Here is a 22,418-nt window from a genome sequence, read left to right as displayed (position 1 = left end):
AGAAAGATAAAACCCTGAATTTTATCATATTAAAAGCAGAATGTTTTTTTGTTTTTTTTTCAATAATTCTTAAAAATTTAAATTAAAAAAAAAGTTAAGTACCAATATTTTTGCTGTAAAAAGTAAGCATTAAACAAAATTTAAATATTTTTTTATAAACTTTTTGAATTTGAACAAATTTTTTTATGTCTAAATAAGATTAGGATGATTTGCTCTAAGAATTTGCAGAAATATTAGAATATTAATATCTGAATTTCAAATAATTTCATTTTTTATGATTAGTCAATGTAATTAAGCAATGCTATCTTGAATTGTAAGCTTTTTAAAACGATGGAAACCTATAACAGTTATAAAAAACTGTGGAAACCTATAGTGGTTATAAAAAAAAAAACCTATGGAAACCTATAGCAGTTACAAAAAAAAATCTATGGAAAGCGATTATAAAAAAAAAACTGAAGTAAAACTTGTTTTTCTGATATTTTACATCAACTATAAATTTGTGGTATTATATATTTCAGTTTTAATATCATTTTTAGTCTGCTCTTATAATTTCGAAATTTTTCCTTGTATTTTCCTCACAATAAATTTATTTTTTTACTAGCAGTTCAGCCCAGCTTTGCTGAGGACCTATGTACTGTTCATAACATTTTGTGCCTATGTATATATATATGTGTATATATATATATATATATATATATATATATATATATATATATATATATATTTAAAAAATTTGACTCCTATCCTGATAACCTACATCTAAAATTTCAAGTGTTTAGATTCAAAATTGGCGGAGGAGTTTGGTAGAGTCTGTAAAGGTCAACTCTTTCAACTTTGATCTCTTGGCAGCCAAATTTTCACCCCAAAACTGATTAAAAAGCTTGCTGCATGTCTGAATACCCCTTTATGTAAAATTTCAAATGTTTATACCCAAAGTTGTCTGACTAGTATGCTAGAGACCGCAATGGTCAAATCTTTCAACTTTGACCTCTTGGCAGCCAAATTTTCAACCAAAAACCGATTAAAAACCTTGCCCTATGTCTGAATACACGTTATATAAAATTTCAAATGTTTAGACGAAAAAATTGCCTGAGAGGTCAAATTTTCTTCAACTTTGACCCCAATTTGACCCTTTAAGATTTATTGTTTTGGGCTCAAATTAAGTTTGATCCATGTCCAAGAAACCTACATCTAAATTTTCAAGTGTTTAGACCCAAAATTAGTGGAGGAGTTTGGTAGAGTTTTCAAACGTCAAATCGTTGAATTTTGACCCCTTGACAGCCAAATTTCTGGCTGAAAACGGATTAAAACGTTTTCCCAAATCTCAATACACCTTATGTTAAATCTCGAATCTGTAGACCGAAAATTGACAGTAATTTTGTAGGGAAATGTACACATACAGATACACACAGACAATTTCACTTTTATAGATATATCGATTTAGAATAAATTCTATTATTTTCATAATAGACTTTTTTAATTTCATGAAATCATTTTCCATTTCTTATTTTCTAATTAATAACAAGTAAACCACATTTTTCCATAAACCAGATTATACTATTCTCCAATTTTGTAAAAAAAAGATGTAAAATTTATTGTTTTTTAACAGATTCAATATTTTATTGAATTTTGTTTGAAAATAATTGGTCCACTTTGAATGCTTGCCTTGTATCATTTCAATAGTTGATTTGCTTTCCTGATTGCTGGAAAACCGTTTCTGTGGTACCAGTTTTCAAGAATTCTGGTGAAAGAACTGACCCATTAAATTATCGCCCCATTAGCCTTCTCCCACTTTTTGCCAAAATATTTGAGTCCTTAATTAATCAGGCTCTAGTCAATCACCTTACAGCTGCTAAACACCTGACCGACAATCAGTATGGATTTAGGCGAGCCCATTCCACATCAGATATCCTAACTGTAATCTCTGAACATCTATACCATTCACTGGACAAAATAGGGGAGGCTAGAGTGGTAGCCCTCGATATATTTAAGGCTTTTGACAAAGTATGGCATGGTGGTCTTCTAAGGAAAATTAGATCATATGGTATCACTGGAAGAATACATGAAGTAATTAATTCCTTAAGTAAGAAAAATCCAGGTTGTCCTTGACGGTCATACATCTAAACAATATGATATAAATGCAGGAGTACCTCAGAAGTCCATCCTCGGACCTTTATTATTCTTGATATTCATAAATGACCTCCCTGATAAAATTGTTTCTGAGATGGGTATATTTGCTGATGACACCATTCTCTATAACAGGCACGAGTGGAAAGCAAATGAACACATATCTAAGGAAATGGCAGAAACAATCTGTAGTGAAATGGGGACAAAAATGGATGGTCACGTTCAATGCTGCCAAGACTAAACTTGTTTCCTTCAATAACTACAAGAAACCTTCACTACAATACATAGCAATGGCCAAGAACACATAACCCAAAAGTACTTCCTTTAAACTTCTCTGCCTAACGTTTCAGGGAACATGAACTGGAATAGATACATTGAGAGCATTGCCAAGGCTGCTGCAAAGAAGGTGGGCTTTCTCTAACGTACTAGAAAACTACTTACGCCTGAAAGTATCCTGTACCTCTATAAGGCCACCATTCGCCCATGTATGGAGTACTGTTGTCACATTTGGGCTGGTGAATTGTCTCTCACTCCTGGACAGGGTTCAAAAGAGAGTCGCCAACTTGATAGGTCCTGAACTGTCATCTAAGCTTCAGCCTCTGTCCCATCAACGAAATGTTGCATCCCTTTGCATGTTCTACAAGTATTTCAATGGTGAATGCTCTGACGAACTACAAGCACTTGTACCCCCTTGACGTGAATACCCCCGACAAACCCGACAAGCAACTAAGTCCCACCCCTTCACAGTAGAGATCCCTAGGTGTAAGAAAGCATTCTATTGCAATAGTTTCTTCCCCAGAACTGGTAGACTTTGGAACTCCCTTGCAGGATTCTGCTTTCCCAACTGTACTGATATGCAGAAGTTCAAGAGTAATGTGAACAGACATCTTGCTACTCATTTCCCCTCATAATGCCCCCCTACCCCCCCCCCCCCCCGGAAATTATGATGTCTCCGATAGTAACTCCCTACTACAAAGTGGCACTGTGCCTTGTTTGGGGTGAAAATTGAATAAAAAAAAATAAAGTCATGTGGTGTCAACGAATATGGAGACACAATTTTGAGTGGTTTTTCTTTAAATGAAATTTGTGTGTTGATGAGAAAATTGTACTGTGTTGATGCAACCATACTCTAGGGATCTCACATAAGGGATAATAGGGATCTCACATAGGTGATAATAGGGATCTCACATAGGTGATAATAGGGATCTCACATAAGTGATAAATTGCAGAAACATTTTTGGAAATTTTAAATTTCCAGTTTTTTTTTTTTCTTTTTTGTTGTTTTCTTTTTTTTCTTTTTGTTATCAATTCATCAAAGCATTCTCTATTTAATGGTATATTGGCAATATCGGATTTTCTAAAAGAAAATTATTAATTTATTTTTAATTTTAAAATTGTTTTTTTTTATAAAAAATAATCAAAATATATTTTCTCATGCTTTATCATGAAAGATAATAATTATTTCTAACATTAAACAAATTTCGTAACTCAAAACACAAAAGATGAAAAATTGAATACTTCAAAATTCGGGTTTTCAATTCTCAGAATTTGAAGGTCTGATGTTTTTTGTTTTTGTTTTTCTACATTGTTCCTTAATCCCCTTCTTCCCCCCCCCCTACAGGAAGTATATGTTCCGGTTGGGCTTTTTATTTTAAGGATAAAGAGTGAGGGGTCTGTATGCAAAAAACAAAACGTGTGTGTGTGTATGTATGTATATATATATATATATATATATATATATATATATATATATAAATTATTCACACACCTTTTATAAAGTTTGTTCTTCATAATCTGTGAAAATTTCATGGTGAATGTGGTTACTACTTTTTACAACTTTTTATATACCGTGTAGATCGTAATATCTCGGATTTGCGAACGCGTGTCACATCTAGATTTATTTACATCAACTTTTACAAAATTCTTGCTATTTCGGCCCCCCCTGATGTGTGTTTGACTTTTTCATATAAAAGTGCAACTAATCGGAAGCAAAGGCAATGTTTTCCCGGCTTTCGTGCCGGGAACGTCCAGAAAGCAATAAAGCTTTGATCAATGCGGTGGGAAACTAACAATTGCTATTCAATTTGGACGATCCCTTTTTTATGAGAAGCCGGTTTCTCTCCCCGTCAAAGTTGGGTAAACAAACCAAAGAAACCTTCCTCGCAGTAAAAGTTAACTGCGGGATTTCTATTTGACCTCATTAAATTCACCCACCTGTCAATTCAGTTTTTAATCTTTCAATAAATTCAAACGTTTTTCTGTTATTCTCCCTTGCTGGCCGAGCGGGTAAACATGTCAGGGTTTTTTTTTTTTTTTTTTTTTTTTCACACTTTATTTTCCACCTTCGCCTCAAGCCTTCTGGTTCGATCCTACCTATCTACCAAAATTTTTTTTTTTTTTTTTTTTTTTTTTTTTTTTTATCATATTTGTTTCCCCCCCCCCCCCAACACACACACTTCCAAACACCTGGGCAACGCCGGGCAACCCTACTAGTCTATATATATATATATATATATATATATATATATATATATATATATATATATATATATTAAGTAATGTGATTTATAATTTAAAAGTTTTAAAAATTTTTAAATTTAAAAATCAAAATTTAATTAAATTAAAAATCAGTTTCATAAGAAGGAACAACAACAAAGTCAATTATCTGTACGATCGTTTCGGAAATCCATGCTTTTTATTTGTGGTATACATGAAGTCACGTAGAATAATTATACATAGTTTTTTTGTTAAGCACGGTCTCCTCATCAGCAAATTTAGGAGGATTTCTATTGAATTGAAAAGACACCAAAAATAAACCTAGCATTAAAAGTAAGGCAGATGAATCTGAAAAATTGAAGTAAAAGGTTTGGATATAAAATTTATAAGAAAATTAATAAGAAAATTGGTATAGGTTAGAGATAGAAATGAGTAGAAAAAATATATATATTTTTGAATTTACATAATAAATTTGATTTAAAAATATATAGATATATAATTACCTTTTGGTTTTTCTTTTTTTGAAATCAGGAACTGTATTTAAAGTAGTCATTTAGATGTTTGCTATAGCTTTTCAATAAAATAAAAAGCTATAGCAAACATCTAAATGACTACTTTAAATACAGTTCCTGATTTCAAAAAAAGAAAAACCAAAAGGTAATTATATATCTATATATTTTTAAATCAAATTTATTATGTAAATTCAAAAATATATATATTTTTTCTACTCATTTCTATCTCTAACCTATACCAATTTTCTTATTAATTTTCTTATAAATTTTATATCCAAACCTTTTACTTCAATTTTTCAGATTCATCTGCCTTACTTTTAATGCTAGGTTTATTTTTGGTGTCTTTTCAATTCAATAGAAATCCTCCTAAATTTGCTGATGAGGAGACCGTGCTTAACAAAAAAACTATGTATAATTATTCTACGTGACTTCATGTATACCACAAATAAAAAGCACGGATTTCCGAAACGATCGTACAGATAATTGACTTTGTTGTTGTTCCTTCTTATGAAACTGATTTTTAATTTAATTAAATTTTGATTTTTAAATTTAAAAAATTTTAAAACTTTTAAATTATAAATCACATTACTTAATATTGAATTAGCTCTAGGACATTTAACTATCGAGCTTATTATATATCTAAATTACAACGAGCATTTCCTGTATTTTAATTAAACTAGTAATTTCACTATTACATTAAAATACACTTAGCTCTTTAGACTATTATTCTAATCTCCTTTAAATTATATATATATATATATATATATATATATATATAATCTGTATATATAAAAGCGAAAATGTGTGTTTGTGTGTCTGCTAAAAACTTTCGATAGACAAAACAAAAATTCACAAACTCATTGATATTGAAGCCCCATCATTCGCCTGAAAAATATCGAAAAATTGGCCAACAAAAACGGTCCTCTCGTGACGACAACCGGTTCTACGCATGCGTCAGATGACGTCATGACCTGATTTACTTTAAATAGTTGAACTGACTAAATTTCATGTACATCACGTTAGCTCAGTTGATTAGCGCATCGGTTCGTTATCTAAACGTTTTGGGTTCGAATCGTAATGCGAGATGTCTTTTTTTTCTTTTTCCATTTTTCCACCTCCAAACACCCGGGCAATGCCGGGTACCCTCGCTAGTTTAGAATACAATCAATCAAATTGAATTATCGACCTTGAATTTTGGTAAAATTTAAAATATGGCCACTCCCGATCTCCACTTCCTCATAAAATCTGAGTTTCTTAATGTCCAAAAAAAAAAAAAAAAAAAAACTACTTGATCAATTTTAGTGATTTTTAGAGTATACTTTTGTTCTGTGATATACGTACATAGTAAAAAGATTTTTTTTTTTACAAAGTGTGATTCTTCAAAAAAGAAAAACTACTTGGAGGGGGGGGGGTCCTCGTGTACAAGTTTACCATAACTTTAATAAATTGAATGTACTCTTTGCAGAATTATTTTAACATTTTTCTTTTGTTAGTGAGTCTGTAATAAAGCTGATTGCCTTGGCATATGAAACGCTTAATGAGGCTGTGAGCAGTTCCGATCCTTGTGCTGTCAAACTGTTTTACGGTGTTCGAAATATGTTTGAACTTTTTTGCTGTGTCTTCCCTACATATCATAAACGGCGTTTAGCAACATTACCGCAGTTGACAGGTATTTATATCCAACTTTTTTCTCTTTGTTATATTTCATGACATTATTTTTATATACTACAAAAAATATGCTGTCAAGTCTCTTATTAACATGTTGTCTGCACAGATGAAGATGTGCTTCTTGATCCTCTTTAGAGGAAAACTAGTTTTGGGTGACTTTCGGGTTAAAATGACTAAAATTGACACTTTTGTGCTTATTAAAAAAAATTTGATGCCTTGGATTTTTATAAAACTTTCTGAAAAGTTGTAGCTAACTGATTTCTATATAATTTTGTTTGTCTATACTTTGTGATAACTCTTTGGTGTGTCCTGTGGGGCTCTTTTAGGGCTAATAAAAACACTCCATTTTTTGGGACTATTTTACCATATTTGTCCAAACTTTTCTGTGCATGTCTATTTAGCAGTTTTGCATGGTGCAGAACTCAAATTTACATATGTTAAGGCCTAAAACTGCACTGTTTGTTCATTTTCACAAGGATTTGATGTCCCTTGAGGACTTTTGGGGCTAAATGGAGTGGGGGTGTTTAACTTAGTCATTTTTTTTTTTTTTTCTTTTTATGCCTCGTTCACTGTGCACTCACGGTGGACCATGCATGCTTCACTTGTTTTCCTTAATTCCATCTTTTTCTCCTTCAGTTTAATATACTTCATTGTTGGATCTATTTTAAGAAAATGTTTGTCATTGTTTCTCTTTTTTTTTTTTTTTTTTTTTTCCATTGATTTACTGAGAATCAAGTTCTTGCCAAAAGCTGCACATATGCACGTATATACATTACATATAAATTACTTTTTGCTTTATTTATTTATTTTTTTTCTTGTTTCTGGCAGATAAGAATATTAGAAAGAGGGCAAAATAACATGATGGTTCTTTTTTTTTTCTTCTTTTTTTTTTCTTTTTCTTCTTTTTTTTTTCTTTTTCTTCTTTTTTTTTTCTTTTTCTTTTTTTTTTCTTTTTCTTTTTTTTTTCTTTTTCTTCTTTTTTTTTTTCTTTTTCTTCTTTTTTTTTTTCTTTTTTCTTCTTTTTTTCTTTTTTTTTTTCTTTTTTCTATCTCTCCAATGATTTACATTCTTGTTGGTTGCTTTATCAGAAACCTTTATACAACCTTTTTTTTTAATTCATTACATCATTTTCACATGCTCTGAAGCAACTGGTATATCCAGTTGCTAGGTGTTAAAATTCTTGACTGACCAGGATAAGCATAGTCGCATATTTTTTCAGCTAGTCATCCTTTTTGTTTTAGTACAGTTTATTTATGGCTGTTTATTAAAAAAAAAAAAAACTTTTATAATTTTTTTTAATAACAAAAAAAACTTGAGGAAAACGTTTTATATAAAAAAAAATCTGCAAAGTCAATTAAAAATGAAACTGGTCTTTTTTTTTTTTTCTTCTTTTTTTCACCACTTATCAAGGTCCAGAGGCCACTCGAGAATAAGGTTTAAAGAGTGTACATTAGTCAATGGGACAATATCATAGTAATCGTTAGTAATGTAAATTTGATTACTTAAGGAGAACAGCTCATCAAGAACTTGTTCACATTGGACTTGAAGATGACCATATTGTAGTCAGCTGAAAAGCAGGCAAACGGAAGACAGTTCCACGGGTATGCAGTTCTTAAAAAGAAGTTTTCTTCATGGTGTCTAGGTTTAGACACATAGTAAGTGGGGGAAATTATTGATAGTGTTTTCAGCTAGATGAATATTTCTCGTGGATGTTTAGCGGGGGGGGGAGCATAGATTGGAGCTCAGACGAGCACTTGCCATGAAAATTATGATAAAACAGAGACAAGCTCGCAACATCTCTTCTGTGAGAAAGAGGTTGCAGGGAAGAGAAAAGGGCATCCCTTACTGGGCTACGAAGTCTATTTTGAACTCTGTCAAGGCAGGATAAGTTTTTCTAACAGCTCCTGCCCAGATGTGGCAGCAATACTTCATCCTTGGACGTACCTGGCTTTTATATAGGTAGAGAATTGCATCAGCCATGAGATGTCTACTGGATCGATAGAAAGATTCCACCATTTTTCCAATGACCTTGTCGATCCAAAATGTGTCTGATTCTGGGGTGCCTCAAGAATAATTGACTCCAACAATTAAAATAGCATGAAAATCATTTATGAAAATTCAGACATTTATAGATGGACCAAATGATAACTTTCTCCATCTCTCCTGAATACTAACCCAATTTAATATTAAATTAGTAGTGACAATGGTGGCATAGACCTAGAGTATAAAATGTAGACTTAAGTGATGCTAAGAGAAGCCTTTGTAAATACGAAAGCAAAATAAAAAGGTGAATGTGAAAAGAAAGTACAGTGGAAGACTAGAGGGGGGGGTATATATTCCATTGTCACTGCAATGCTATTACCGATAATGGTGTAGGAACTATACTTACCCAATGTTGTCCAGGAGTGTTTTTTTTATATAGAATTATGAAAGTTGTGATATTTAGACATTAAATTATTAATTAAACTGAATTGTTATAAAGCAATATTTTTTATGGTAATGTTTTAATCTCTAATCAATTATTGGATGTAAATATTTCTCAAAACTTTAAATTTTTAAAATTTACTAAGAATTTTGAAGCCAATCTTTCTATTTGACAGTTTAAATGCTTTCATATGTTTGAAGAGTCACAGAATTTTTTTGTTGTTTATCACACTATAAAATGGCTGACGTGTTTACAAATAAATCAAAATGCATTTTTTTTTTTTTTTTTAGCACTTTATGCTATTGTATTTTATTTTCATTAAATAAGTTTTAAAAAGAAAAATAGTCACAGAGATGGGAAATGTGTATACACGATTACACAATTGTTGTAAAATAGAGATGGGGGCCTTCCTCAACTAATAAATGATCATTGTGACTAGAAACAAGTGTTCAAAGTGATGACAAAACATGCGCACACATATATATATATATACATACACACTGATTTTATGCTCAATGAAACTATATTTTTTTCTTGTAGCCATTCATCACAATAACTGCATGTACATTGCTCATCATCTCATGTTATTGGGACCTCAGTTTAGCCAACGACTCCCCTCACCCATACAAGATGGAGCAGGGACGTTTGTTGATCTGATTCAGAAAGTCAGATCCATAGGCACTGGCGCCCTCATGCAACAAATGGCAACTCAGAGAGATGACTTGCTTGACTGCCTCAGTGCTGCATCTGGTAAAAGAAAATTATTATTATTTTTTTTTTTTCTTCTCCCCCCCGCCAAAAAAAAATTAATGTTTTCTATTTTGTTTTTATATATAAATAAGACAAACTAGACTTATTGTTTGTGGAATTATTTAATGTTTTAATTCAGTAAAAAGATATAAATTGAATGAATGAAACAAAATACATTGATATTAAGAAATATAGTTAAAAATTTTATTTTTTATATTAAGTAACAAATTTATAATTAATTTGTAAGCCTATTTTTACATCCCAGTTGTTGAGAGTATTAAGTATAGGAGGCAAGGTTTTCAGTTTTATCAGGGTTGCTATCATAAGGTATAAGGCTGACCTTGCCGGGTCATAAAATATGTTCATATATATTTTAATTCATGCAGATTTTATATTACAGAACCAATTTTTTTTTTAATTGAATATTATATTGTACCTAATATATAATAGTAATTTCAAGTTTAAAAAATTGACTTGGGTGCCATTATTTAGTACCAAAACATTTAGTGCTTCAGTGACATTCCCTACTGATGTATCTCTCGATAGATATGAAAAATTTAATATTAAATGACTTGAAGAAATTAATTGAATTCCGACATACGCAGAAAGAAAAAATGTCAGCAAGTTTTAACTGAACATTTTTGTATTTCAACTTGCGACATATTTCTGTACGCATTATTTATCCATTCAAACAAAGATTTTACTTGTTATAAACTATCCTTAGTTTATGATTACTATTTCCTGTTAATTTCAGTGTTATGTGACTAGTAGTTTAAGAAAGAGGTTATCGGTTAAATATTTACATGCATACACCTGTTTTATTTATATAGATTATCTGCTGAATTGACCCTCCCTTCATTTTTTTGTTAAATGTAAATTTGTGTCTATTTTTTAATTTTCTGTTTAAGCAGTAACTTTTCTGGTCATCAAAAAAAAAAAACGTTTACTTTGAAACTTGATTCTCCTTATTTTATTTGTAAGTCTTCACTAATTGTTTATAATTTACCGTCACATTTCTACGCACGCAGGTTTTGTTTCCGTGTCAGAAGAGGGCAACCATTTTTCTGCTGAACGTTCTATCAAGCAAGTTCTTTACAAACTGAATCATCTCAAAACGGTCTGGGAAGATATCCTGCCACCTCATATTTATTCAAAAGCAATAGGTAATCTACCGTTTCTATTTTGTTTGTTTTCTCTCATTGTGCTTCTTTTTTTTTTTTTTTCGTAGCAGTTTTACGATTTTTAAATTGAGACATAACTGGCTCCTGCTGATTCTATATTTGTGCAGTTTATGCATTTGAGCAACATATCAACGCTGGCGTACCTCAAGGATCTATCCTGGGCCAACTTCCTTATTTTTCTCGACAATCTCCCAAATCATATTCTACGTTCATTCATCAACATATACGCAGACAACACTGCGATCTATGGCAACATTTCAAAGTATGACAACAGCCAAAATCTCTGAGGCTTTCTCACCTCAAACCTTGAGCATGTGATACAATGGAGCAAAAGGTGACTGGTTAATTTTCATGCATCCAAAATCAAGCTTCTATTTTTTTTCACTATAAACGTACTGATCTCCACTTCGCTCCAATTTATATGAATGGCTGTTATCTCCAAGAAGATCCTTGGGTTTGACCTTCACTTCTGACCGGAAATGGAAAACTTGTATCAAATCTGTTGCCAAAGTTGCAGGATAAATGGTTACATCATTCTACTGCTCCAGAAGGTATCTCACTCCCAACACAATCCTTTATTTGTATAAGAAATGCATTCTAAAATGGAGTATTGTTGCTACATCTGGGCAGGAGCTGCTGGGAGCACCCTATACTGCCTTGTCAAAGTTCAAAACCAGCTTTTAAACCAAGTAGGTGATGCCCTTTTCTCCTCCCTATAACCTCTTTCCCACAGAAGATGTTGCAAGGCTGTTTATGCTCTATCGTTATTTTCATGGCAAGTGCTCGTCTGACCTTCAATCTACTGTGTCCCTCTCCCTTGCCAAATTTTCCAAAAAAGACTACTTATCTAGCTATAACCACTATCAATAATATCCCCCACTATCTGTACCTAAAATTAAACGCAAATTCCATGAAAAAAAGCTTCTTTCTTAGAACTCTGTTTCTCTGACCTGCTTTCCAGTTGATTACAATATGGTCATCTTCAAGTCCAATGTAAACAAGTTGAGCTATTTCCTTAATCATTCTACCCAATTTCCACTACTAATGATTGCTTTGCTGATGTCAGTGACCACTGTACACTCGTAACCTTGGATAGCCTTCTGGCCTTGATAAGTAGTGACTCCCTTGTAAAAAAAAAAAAAAAATAAATAAAGTTATGCAAGACAAACATGTTCACAATCTTTGGTTACTTTTGATTCTGTATTCAAGCAATATCAGCATATAAACCATAAGTCAAAGTTTTTTTTGTTACTATAAGAATCCAAGACGACTACTTTAAGTACAGTTTTTTTTTGGGGGGGGGGGTTACGTTGTCTAATAGAAAGAAAACCTTGACTTGATTTTTGGCAGCATTTGAATTCCACTCTAACACGTTCAGTCCGATTCTTGGAAATTTAACTCGACTCGACCTCCGACATCTTCACTGCCGGCCTTATATTCTCTCATTCATATGCAAATTAAGACGTGATCGAACCTGAGGATTTGCCACCTTTTCGTATCCAATCAGTCAGGTTTTGAGTTTGCACATGCCACCCTTGGCAGCCCGCCTCCATGGCTGCAGTCACACTACAATTTTCCCTACACTCTCCCCTGATCTCATGATCACAAACTGGGTAGGGAAGTAGTATCCATCTTTGTCGGATACTCCTTAGCAGAAGTGGGGCTACACGGCTAGACACAGCTAGCCCTCCATACTTTGCTAGACACATCTAGCCCACCCTACTCTGACACATACTCTGCTAGACACAGCTAGCCCATGCTACTCTGTTAGACACAGCTAGCCCATGCTACTCTGTTAGACACAGCTAGCCCATGCTACTCTGCTAGACACAGCTAGCCCATGCTACTCTGTTAGACACAGCTAGCCCATGCTACTCTGTTAGACACAGCTAGCCCATGCTACTCTGCTAGACACAGCTAGCCCATGCTACTCTGTTAGACACAGCTAGCCCATGCTACTCTGCTAGACACAGCTAGCCCATGCTACTCTGCTAGACACAGCTAGCCCATGCTACTCTGCTAGACACAGCTAGCCCATGCTACTCTGCTAGACACAGCTAGCCCATGCTACTCTGCTAGACACAGCTAGCCCATGCTACTCTGCTAGACACAGCTAGCCCATGCTACTCTGCTAGACACAGCTAGCCCATGCTACTCTGCTAGACACAGCTAGCCCATGCTACTCTGCTAGACACAGCTAGCCCATGCTACTCTGCTAGACACAGCTAGCCCATGCTACTCTGCTAGACACAGCTAGCCCATGCTACTCTGCTAGACACAGCTAGCCCATGCTAATCTTAGTAGTGGGGCTACACGGCTAGACACAGGTAGCCCTCCATACTTTGCTAGACACAGCTAGCCCACGCTACTCTGACACATACTCTGCTAGACACAGCTAGCTGTTGTAAAATTAAACTTTTTTTTTCTATATTTTAGAATCTGACAGAACAAGTTGTTGTGCCTTAATTTCCATCCATAAATAGTTAAAATTCATTGAATTTCACTTGTACAAAATATTTCTTTTTATGCAGCTTTTTTCTGTTATCAAATGTGGAGAGACAGTCTTCCATTTTTGCAGGAGCCTAATTTTTTTCAACAGATTTTTCATCTGTTTTTTTTTTTTTTTTTTTTTTTTTACAAGGTAGTCACCACTTATCAAGGCCCGGAAACCACTCGGGGATTAGGGTTATTGTGTGTACGGTACGTTAGTGTTGGAGATTTGATAAAGGAAGCGGTTCATCAGGAATTTGTTTACATTGGACTTGAAGACATCCAGGTTGTAGTCAGGTGGGAAACAGGCAACCGGAACAGTTCCACAGGCATGCACTTCTAAGAAAAATTTTTGTTCATAGAATCTACATTTTGATTTTGGCACAAATAAGGGGTGGGGAAAAGTGTTTTCAGCTAGACAGGTGTTTATCGTGGAAGATTGGCGAGGGGGTACCAGAAATTGGAGTTCAGACGAGCACCTGCCATGGTAGTAACGATAAAACAAAGACAGGCTCGCAACATCTCTCCTGTGGGAGAGAGATTGCAGGGAAGAGAAAAGGGCATCCCCCATTAAACCACAAAGTCTATTTTGTACTCTGTCAAGGCAGGATAGGCTGTTTTTAGCAGCTCCTGCCCAGATATGGCAGCAGTACTCCATCCTTGGACGTACTTGGCTTTTATATAGATAGAGAATTGCATCAGTAGTGAGATATCTTCTGGAGCGGTAGAAGGATCCTACCATTTTTCCAGAGACCTTGGCAGCTGACTTGATGTATATGTTCCGTTTCAGGTCAGGAGTAAAGGTCAAGCCCAGAAGCTTATCAAAACATGGAGCTTCCCCGAGATGAGAGCCACCTATTTCAATTGGTGCCAGATGGGGATCAGAGCATTGATGATGTAAAGATAGAAGCTTGGTCTTAGATGCATTAAAAGTAACCAGCCACCTCCTTCCCCACTGTACCACACGCTCAAGATCAGAGGAGAGAGAATCTGAGAGAACTTTGCCATGTTGCAGCAGTAATTTTTGAAGCAATTTTTTTATTTTTATACTTTTCTCTTTACATACATACAAGCAATTTTTTTATTTCTATACTTTTCTCTTTACATACATACAAGCAATTTTTTTATTTCTATACTTTTCTCTTTACATACATACAAGCAATTTTTTTTATTTCTATACTTTTATCTTTACATACATACAAGCAATTTTTTTATTTTTATACTTTTCTCTTTACATACATACAAGCAATTTTTTTATTTTTATACTTTTCTCTTTACATACATACAAGCAATTTTTTTATTTTTATACTTTTCTCTTTACATACATACAAGCAATTTTTTTATTTTTATACTTTTCTCTTTACATACATACAAGCAATTTTTTTATTTTTATATTTTTCTCTTTACATACATACAAGCAATTTTTTTATTTTTATACTTTTCTCTTTACATACATACAAGCAATTTTTTTATTTTTATACTTTTCTCTTTACATACATACAAGCAATTTTTTTATTTTTATACTTTTCTCTTTACATACATACAAGCAATTTTTTTATTTTTATACTTTTCTCTTTACATACATACAAGCAATTTTTTTATTTCTATACTTTTCTCTTTACATACATACAAGCAATTTTTTTTATTTCTATACTTTTATCTTTACATACATACAAGCAATTTTTTTATTTTTATACTTTTCTCTTTACATACATACAAGCAATTTTTTTATTTTTATACTTTTCTCTTTACATACATACAAGCAATTTTTTTATTTTTATACTTTTCTCTTTACATACATACAAGCAATTTTTTTATTTTTATACTTTTCTCTTTACATACATACAAGCAATTTTTTTATTTTTATACTTTTCTCTTTACATACATACAAGCAATTTTTTATTTTTATACTTTTCTCTTTACATACATACAAGCAATTTTTTTATTTTTATACTTTTCTCTTTACATACATACAAGCAATTTTTTTATTTTTATACTTTTCTCTTTACATACATACAAGCAATTTTTTTATTTCTATACTTTTCTCTTTACATACATACAAGCAATTTTTTTTATTTCTATACTTTTATCTTTACATACATACAAGCAATTTTTTTATTTTTATACTTTTCTCTTTACATACATACAAGCAATTTTTTTATTTCTATACTTTTCTCTTCAGACAAATAAAAATTGTTTAATTTCTTTAGTTTAGGTTACTTTAATCGTTTTGTGTATAAAATTATTTAAAAACAAATTATTAACATATAATCTTCAAACTTTAGTTTTTCTATTATAAATATCAAATTTTAGTATTTGCCATTATAAATATCAAACTTTAGTATTTGCCATTATAAATATCAAACTTTAGTATTTGCCATTATAAATATCAAACTTTAGTATTTGCCATTATAAATATCAAACTTTAGTATTTTCCATTATAAATATCAAACTTTAGTATTTGCCATTATAAATATCAAACTTTAGTATTTGCCATTATAAATATCAAACTTTAGTATTTGCCATTATAAATATCAAACTTTAGTATTTGCCATTATAAATATCAAACTTTAGTATTTGCCATTATAAATATCAAACTTTAGTATTTGCCATTATAAATATCAAACTTTAGTATTTGCCATTATAAATATCAAACTTTAGTATTTGCCATTATAAATATCAAACTTTAGTATTTGCCATTATAAATATCAAACTTTAGTATTTGCCATTATAAATATCAAACTTTAGTATTTGCCATTATAAATATCAAACTTTAGTATTTGCCATTATAAATATCAAACTTTAGTATTTGCCATTATAAATATCAAACTTTAGTATTTGCCATTATAAATATCAAACTTTAGTATTTTCCATTATAAATATCAAACTTTAGTATTTTCCATTATAAATATCAAACTTTAGTATTTTCCATTATAAATATCAAACTTTAGTATTTGCCATTATAAATATCAAACTTTAGTATTTGCCATTATAAATATCAAACTTTAGTATTTTCCATTATAAATATCAAACTTTAGTATTTGCCATTATAAATATCAAACTTTAGTATTTGCCATTATAAATATCAAACTTTAGTATTTGCCATTATAAATATCAAACTTTAGTATTTTCCATTATAAATATCAAACTTTAGTATTTGCCATTATAAATATCAAACTTTAGTATTTTCCATTATAAATATCAAACTTTAGTATTTGCCATTATAAATATCAAACTTTAGTATTTGCCATTATAAATATCAAACTTTAGTATTTGCCATTATAAATATCAAACTTTAGTATTTGCCATTATAAATATCAGTTACTAAAGCAGATTTAGTATTTCTGAAATACTATGCTTTAATGTTCCTTTCATGGTTAGTGCAATATCTTTTATGATAACCTCCTTCTTTTTGGGAGAGGGTTATTTGTTTGTTCTATTTTCCCAGGCATTACCTCCTGGCTGGAATGAAGGAGTTTAGTATGTTTGTTTGGCATGTGTACTAGCAAAAACATGTGAGCAGTGAATAAACTTAACATAAAAATACAAATAATTTTTTAATTTTACAATTTTTTGATAATTTTTACTTTTTGATAGGAATTTTAGTAATCAATTTGAAATGTATTTTTTTTTAATTTTTATTTATTTTTATTTTTTTTTTAGGTACCCTCGTAAATTGTGTTCTTGTAGCAATTGTTAACAGCATAACATCGTTGGAAGATATCAGTGCTGAAGGTGCTAGCCATTTGCACCATTTGCTTTGTATGTTAGATGAGAAGGCAGGTCCACTTTTTTGCACTAAATTCACAGAGGACGCGACCAACGAGGCACACATGAAAGTTGAACTTCAAAGAAACATTCCAAAATGGATGAAGTTCAAGGAACTCATCTTCATTCTCAATGCCAATCTTCAAGAAATTACTGACCGGTGGGCGGACGGTAAAGGAGTGTTGGCACATGAATTTTCTACAGCGGAAGTGAAACAGTTGATCCGCGCTCTGTTCCAGAATACTGACAGAAGAGCTGCCGTCCTTGCCAAGATTCGATAAAGATGACCAATCAACAACTTTTTTAATGAAGAGGGGAGGAAGTGAGGGTTTGTACCTTCACACAAAATACCAACACTCCAAACCATTCATGGCCTTTAACTTCATTACTTTCTCTCCAAGTAAAAAGATATATTCTGCCCAATACTTAGACACTATATCCTACCAAAGTTGGGAGGAGAGGTCCTTTCTTGTTTTTTTTTTGTTTTTTTCCTTTCATTATCACAAACACAATATACATTTTTTAAATTTTTTTATTTCAAAAGAAAAAAATTGGAATAATAAAAAACATTAACTACCAGATGCCAATCTGTATTATTAATCTGAACAAACCCTATTCTTTAATATCTCTATTTCTCAAACCCTTATGATGGCAAGTCTTAATTTGTGGCCTTTGATAGTAAGCTCATTGGGCATAATAGTGTTCACTAATCAGCCATGTTTCATACCAGAAAATCCGAATGATGCAACTTCTTACCTCCTTGCTAGACACTCGACATTATAAGGTGCAATTCAAGAGTAAGTAGAGCCATCCAGATGCATTCCTTACCGTTTCATTTATCAACAACATTTTTTAATATTTTGCAAGCTCACTCACTGATCCTTATTCTTCAACTGTCTTCTGGCCTGTGTAATCTTGTCCAGTCACTATCTTCCTAGCATTTATTGACCAGTAAACTTTTTTCTATTTAAGATATCCATACTTTTGTAATGGTTTATCTAGAAGGATGACCCCCTCCACACGATAGTATAAGTGTAACTGATCTTTAACTAGACAATATACGTATGATATCTGGAAATTTTCTTTTATTACGATTACTTTTTTATTTGTGAAATGAATCCTCAATGCATGTTACTTTAATCCTGCAGTACTTCTTCGTACCTTTCCACACTGATTGCATGTGAGGTGGCTCTTCAAGCCACCTTGCATCAAATGCAGTCAATCATATTTTAGGTTAAACTATTTTTTAATGCCTTTTTCAAAATCTTGCGTTAATTGTTCATACTGTACACTTTTATTGTCAAACCTTCCTGCAACAGATTTCATCTAGAAAATATTTTATATTAAAAAATGAAGTAACTCTTTGTCCCTAAGTTATCCCCCCTGATTAAAACTATTTTTTGAAAGCAGAGTTATGTGCTTTTACATTTGGCTACCCAACATTGGGATAAGATTCAATCAGAATTTCGCTCAGTTACTCCAATTACATCTTAATTACAAGGTGTTTTTTTTTTCTGTTATAATTATGTAATGATTTTATTTGTTGATCTATACAAGAGTTTTCATCCAATTTATTTCTTCATATTTATGTCTAACTCTGCACAAAGACAACTTTGTTTCACCTCCTAAACTTTCTTTTCTTGTTTTGATCCAATTTTCTGTCTCTGGTTACTTTGTTCATCAATGCCACACTTTAAAGTTGTTCTCAAACTATCCTCATACTTCAGCTTCTGTTTTTAAGCCAGACACATTAATTCAATGAGCTTGCAATAGAAGAATTCTTAGGAAGTCGCTTGTCAACCGTCTTAAGATGGAGCAGAAACATACGCCATCTTAAGACGAGGCTGGAATATGATCGATTCTATATGCTGACACCAGGCTTTTAATATCCGTTTTATCCTTAGAGGAGAAATCTCTGACTGAGGCAAAAAGCTAACAAAAACAAACTTTACTTAAGCGTTTTTCGAAGGACACTTTTCACAGTAATCGGCGGCAAGGGACAAAACGGGTTTTTTTAAAAGTGGAAGAGAAAAAAAGAAATACATTCTCAACAAACATTAATAAGTTCCAAATTATGGGTATGCCTTTTTTGGTTACAGAGACAGTTGTAAATTAATAACTGCCTTAATAATTTTTTTGTTTTCAAGCGTGCTCTGTGCAAGATAGAGAAATCTCTGTCTATGTACCCTCCAGTGCGGACCTGCAATAAATGTTAACCAATGGTTGACTTATGAGCTTGCGAATGTCCAGACGTTGGCTATTTTTATTCTTTTTATGTATAGAAGAGATGTGTTGGGAAATTCTAAACTTCAAACTCTGAATCATATGTCAGCCTCGCACTAATCATTAAAGCAATAAACTTTAATATTGTATTGAATCGTGAGGATTGTATCCTTCGAAAGGAGAAGAAAGCGCTTCTTATTCCAAATACCATTCAAACCTTAGTTACAAAATAACGTGAAACGGCTGTAGAAATCATTTAAGTAGTGTTTAATTTTTTTATTTATTTCTATGCCCCTCCCTCTCGTTTTTTCTTTTTTATGGGTTTTAAATGTTGAATTAGAGTAAAAGAGAAAAAAAAAGTATTTTGAAGTGTTTCTTGATTTCTCCTTGTGACACTTTTTCTTTTAATAATGTGTCAAAATTTTTTTAAAAAATACCTCGGTAATTTCTTTTTTTTTTTTTTTTTTTTTTCTTTCTTTTATTACATTTTTATTTTGATGGGGTGGGGGCTACTATCAGGGACATAAGCTACAGGGGTACTATGTGCGGAGCTGGGCAGCAAGATGTCGGTTCACGTTACACTTGAACTTCTGCATGTCAGTACAGTTGGCGAATACTTGTAGAAAAGGCTGAGGGATTCTACATTTCATCGATGGGACAGAGGCTGAAGCTTAGATGACAGTTCAGGACCTATCAGATTAGCGACTCTCTTTTGAACTTTGTCTAGGAGCAGATGCACCATCCCAAATATGACAACAATACTCCATACATGGGCGGATGGTGGCCTTATAGAGGTACAGGATACTTTCGGGCGTTAGTAGCTTTCTAGCACAGTAAAGAGAACCTACCTTTTTTGCAGCGGTTCTGGCAATGCTCTCAATGTAATTGTTCCAACTCATGTTTCCTGTGAACATTAGGCCGAGGAGTTTAAAAGATGTACTTTCAGATAAAGAGTCTTTGGCCATTACTATTGGTGGTAGAGAAGGTTTCTTGTAATTATTGAAGGAAACAGGTTTAGTCTTGGCAGCATTGAATGACCATCCATTTTTGTCCCCATTCCACTACAGATTGGAGGTCATCCTCTAGTGTTTCTGCCATTTCTTTAGATATGTGTTCATTTGTTTTCCTGCCGTGTCTGTTATAGAGCGTGGTGTCATCAGCATATATACCCATCTCACATACAATTTTGTCAGGGAGGTCATTTAATAATAGAGGACCAAGGATAGACCTTTGAGGCACTCCCGCATTTATATCTTATTGTTTAGATGTACGACTGCCGAAAACAACCTGGATTTCTCTCTTCTCTAAGGAGGATTTAATTATGTTAAGTATTCTTCCAGTGATATCGTATGATATGATTTTCCTGAGAAGACCTTCATACCATACCCTGTCAAAAGCCTTAGATATATCTAGAGCTACTGCTCTACCCTTCCCTGCTTTGTCCAGTGAATGGTATATATGTTCAGAGATTATAACTAATCTCTGAACATATATATCATTCACTGGACAAAGCAGGGGAGGGTAGAGCGGTGGATGTCTGCTGTGTAACGGGCTTGCCTAAATCCATATTGTTGGTCAGTCAGAAGTTTAGCATCTGTAAGGTGATGGACTAGAGCTTGGTTAATTATAGACTCAAATATTTTGCCGAAAAGTGGGAGGATCCTAATGGGGCGATAATTTACTGGGTCAGTTCTTTTGCCAGAAATTTGTACCAGTTTTTCAGCAGGCAGGAAAGCAAGATTCATTAAGGCATTTGTTGTAAAGTTTGGAGAGAACTGGAGCTACTTCGGGCGAGCACTTTTTAATAGCACAGCCGGGATGAGATCGGGTCCATATGCTTTTGAAGTGTCAAGAAAGGGTGATTTTCAGATTGTCTAGTGTGGCGTCTGTCCGCAAAGGAAAGTCAGGGAGAGGGTGGTTAGCAGGGTCCAGTGTGGAGTTGGATGTAAACCAACTTGCAAGCATGTTAGCCTTCTCGGTTGCTGAGCAAACAACCTCATGATTGTTGGATAGTGGGTGAATTGCTGATTGCCCATTATTTACTACACTGTTGTAGATTTTCCAGAAGTCACGGGTTCCTAATTTTTGTGCTTCGATGTGTTTTTTAGTGGTTTCTGTAAATTCTCTCTTAGCTATCGCTATTTGTTTCTTAGAGTTATTCTAGCTTCTATATACTTCTGTTTGTTTGAACTGGACTGTTAAATCTGCAGTATGCATGCTGCCTTTATGATAATTAATAATTAATAATAATAATAATAATAATAGCATTGAATCCATTATTATATGTGTGTGTTGATTTAAAAGACAATTTTAAAAATTTTTTTTTTTTTTTTTTTTTTCACACAATGGATTTCAACAGTTTCTTCCAATCAAATCCTGAGTTTGCAATATCTGCCAATTAACAGAATTCTCTATGACTCTGCATTATTGTTAGTCCACTTTCTAATTCTGGTTCAAAATTTCCATTTAGACAAACACATTTCTAAAATATATTACAAACCCAAGTAATTGTTTATATTTTCACTTTCATTGAGCAAATTTCGATTTTTCGTCTCTGATAATGTTGCGATCTGTGCCTCTCTGCGTCCAGAGTAAAAGTTGTATGACAGCTGTTTCATGTACCTCATAATATATCGTAGCGAATATGCGGCCTTCTCGCGCTCGTCTGCTATGCAACGACGAATGTATGATCAGAATGATCTGCAATGTGAAATCTTACAAAACGTAACACATAAGGTCAGAGGATTTGCTGAAAGCATGACACTTGTGCAGCATGGA

General features: G+C 32.8%; 1 protein-coding gene across 1 annotated transcript in view; it reads left to right on the top strand.

Moving 5' to 3' along the window:
• LOC145294131 (centromere/kinetochore protein zw10 homolog) overlaps positions 1-17,998 on the top strand; it is a 33,469-nt gene extending 15,471 nt beyond the window's left edge. Inside the window, exons 4-7 of the mRNA XM_080141238.1 lie at positions 6,629-6,804; positions 9,769-9,978; positions 11,007-11,141; positions 17,313-17,998. Of these exons, the coding sequence (XP_079997364.1) occupies positions 6,629-6,804; positions 9,769-9,978; positions 11,007-11,141; positions 17,313-17,698 (907 nt within the window). The 3' untranslated portion in view covers positions 17,699-17,998. The remainder of the gene's footprint in view (positions 1-6,628; positions 6,805-9,768; positions 9,979-11,006; positions 11,142-17,312) is intronic.
• The last annotated feature ends 4,420 nt before the right edge of the window (positions 17,999-22,418 follow it).

The sequence above is a fragment of the Euprymna scolopes genome, chromosome 15, assembly GCF_053919585.1.
Source record: "Euprymna scolopes isolate OS-2025 chromosome 15, ASM5391958v1, whole genome shotgun sequence".
NCBI classification, from domain to species: Eukaryota; Metazoa; Mollusca; class Cephalopoda; order Sepiida; family Sepiolidae; genus Euprymna; species Euprymna scolopes.
Note: the sequence above shows the minus strand (reverse complement) of the source record. Positions and strands in the feature narration are given on the sequence as shown.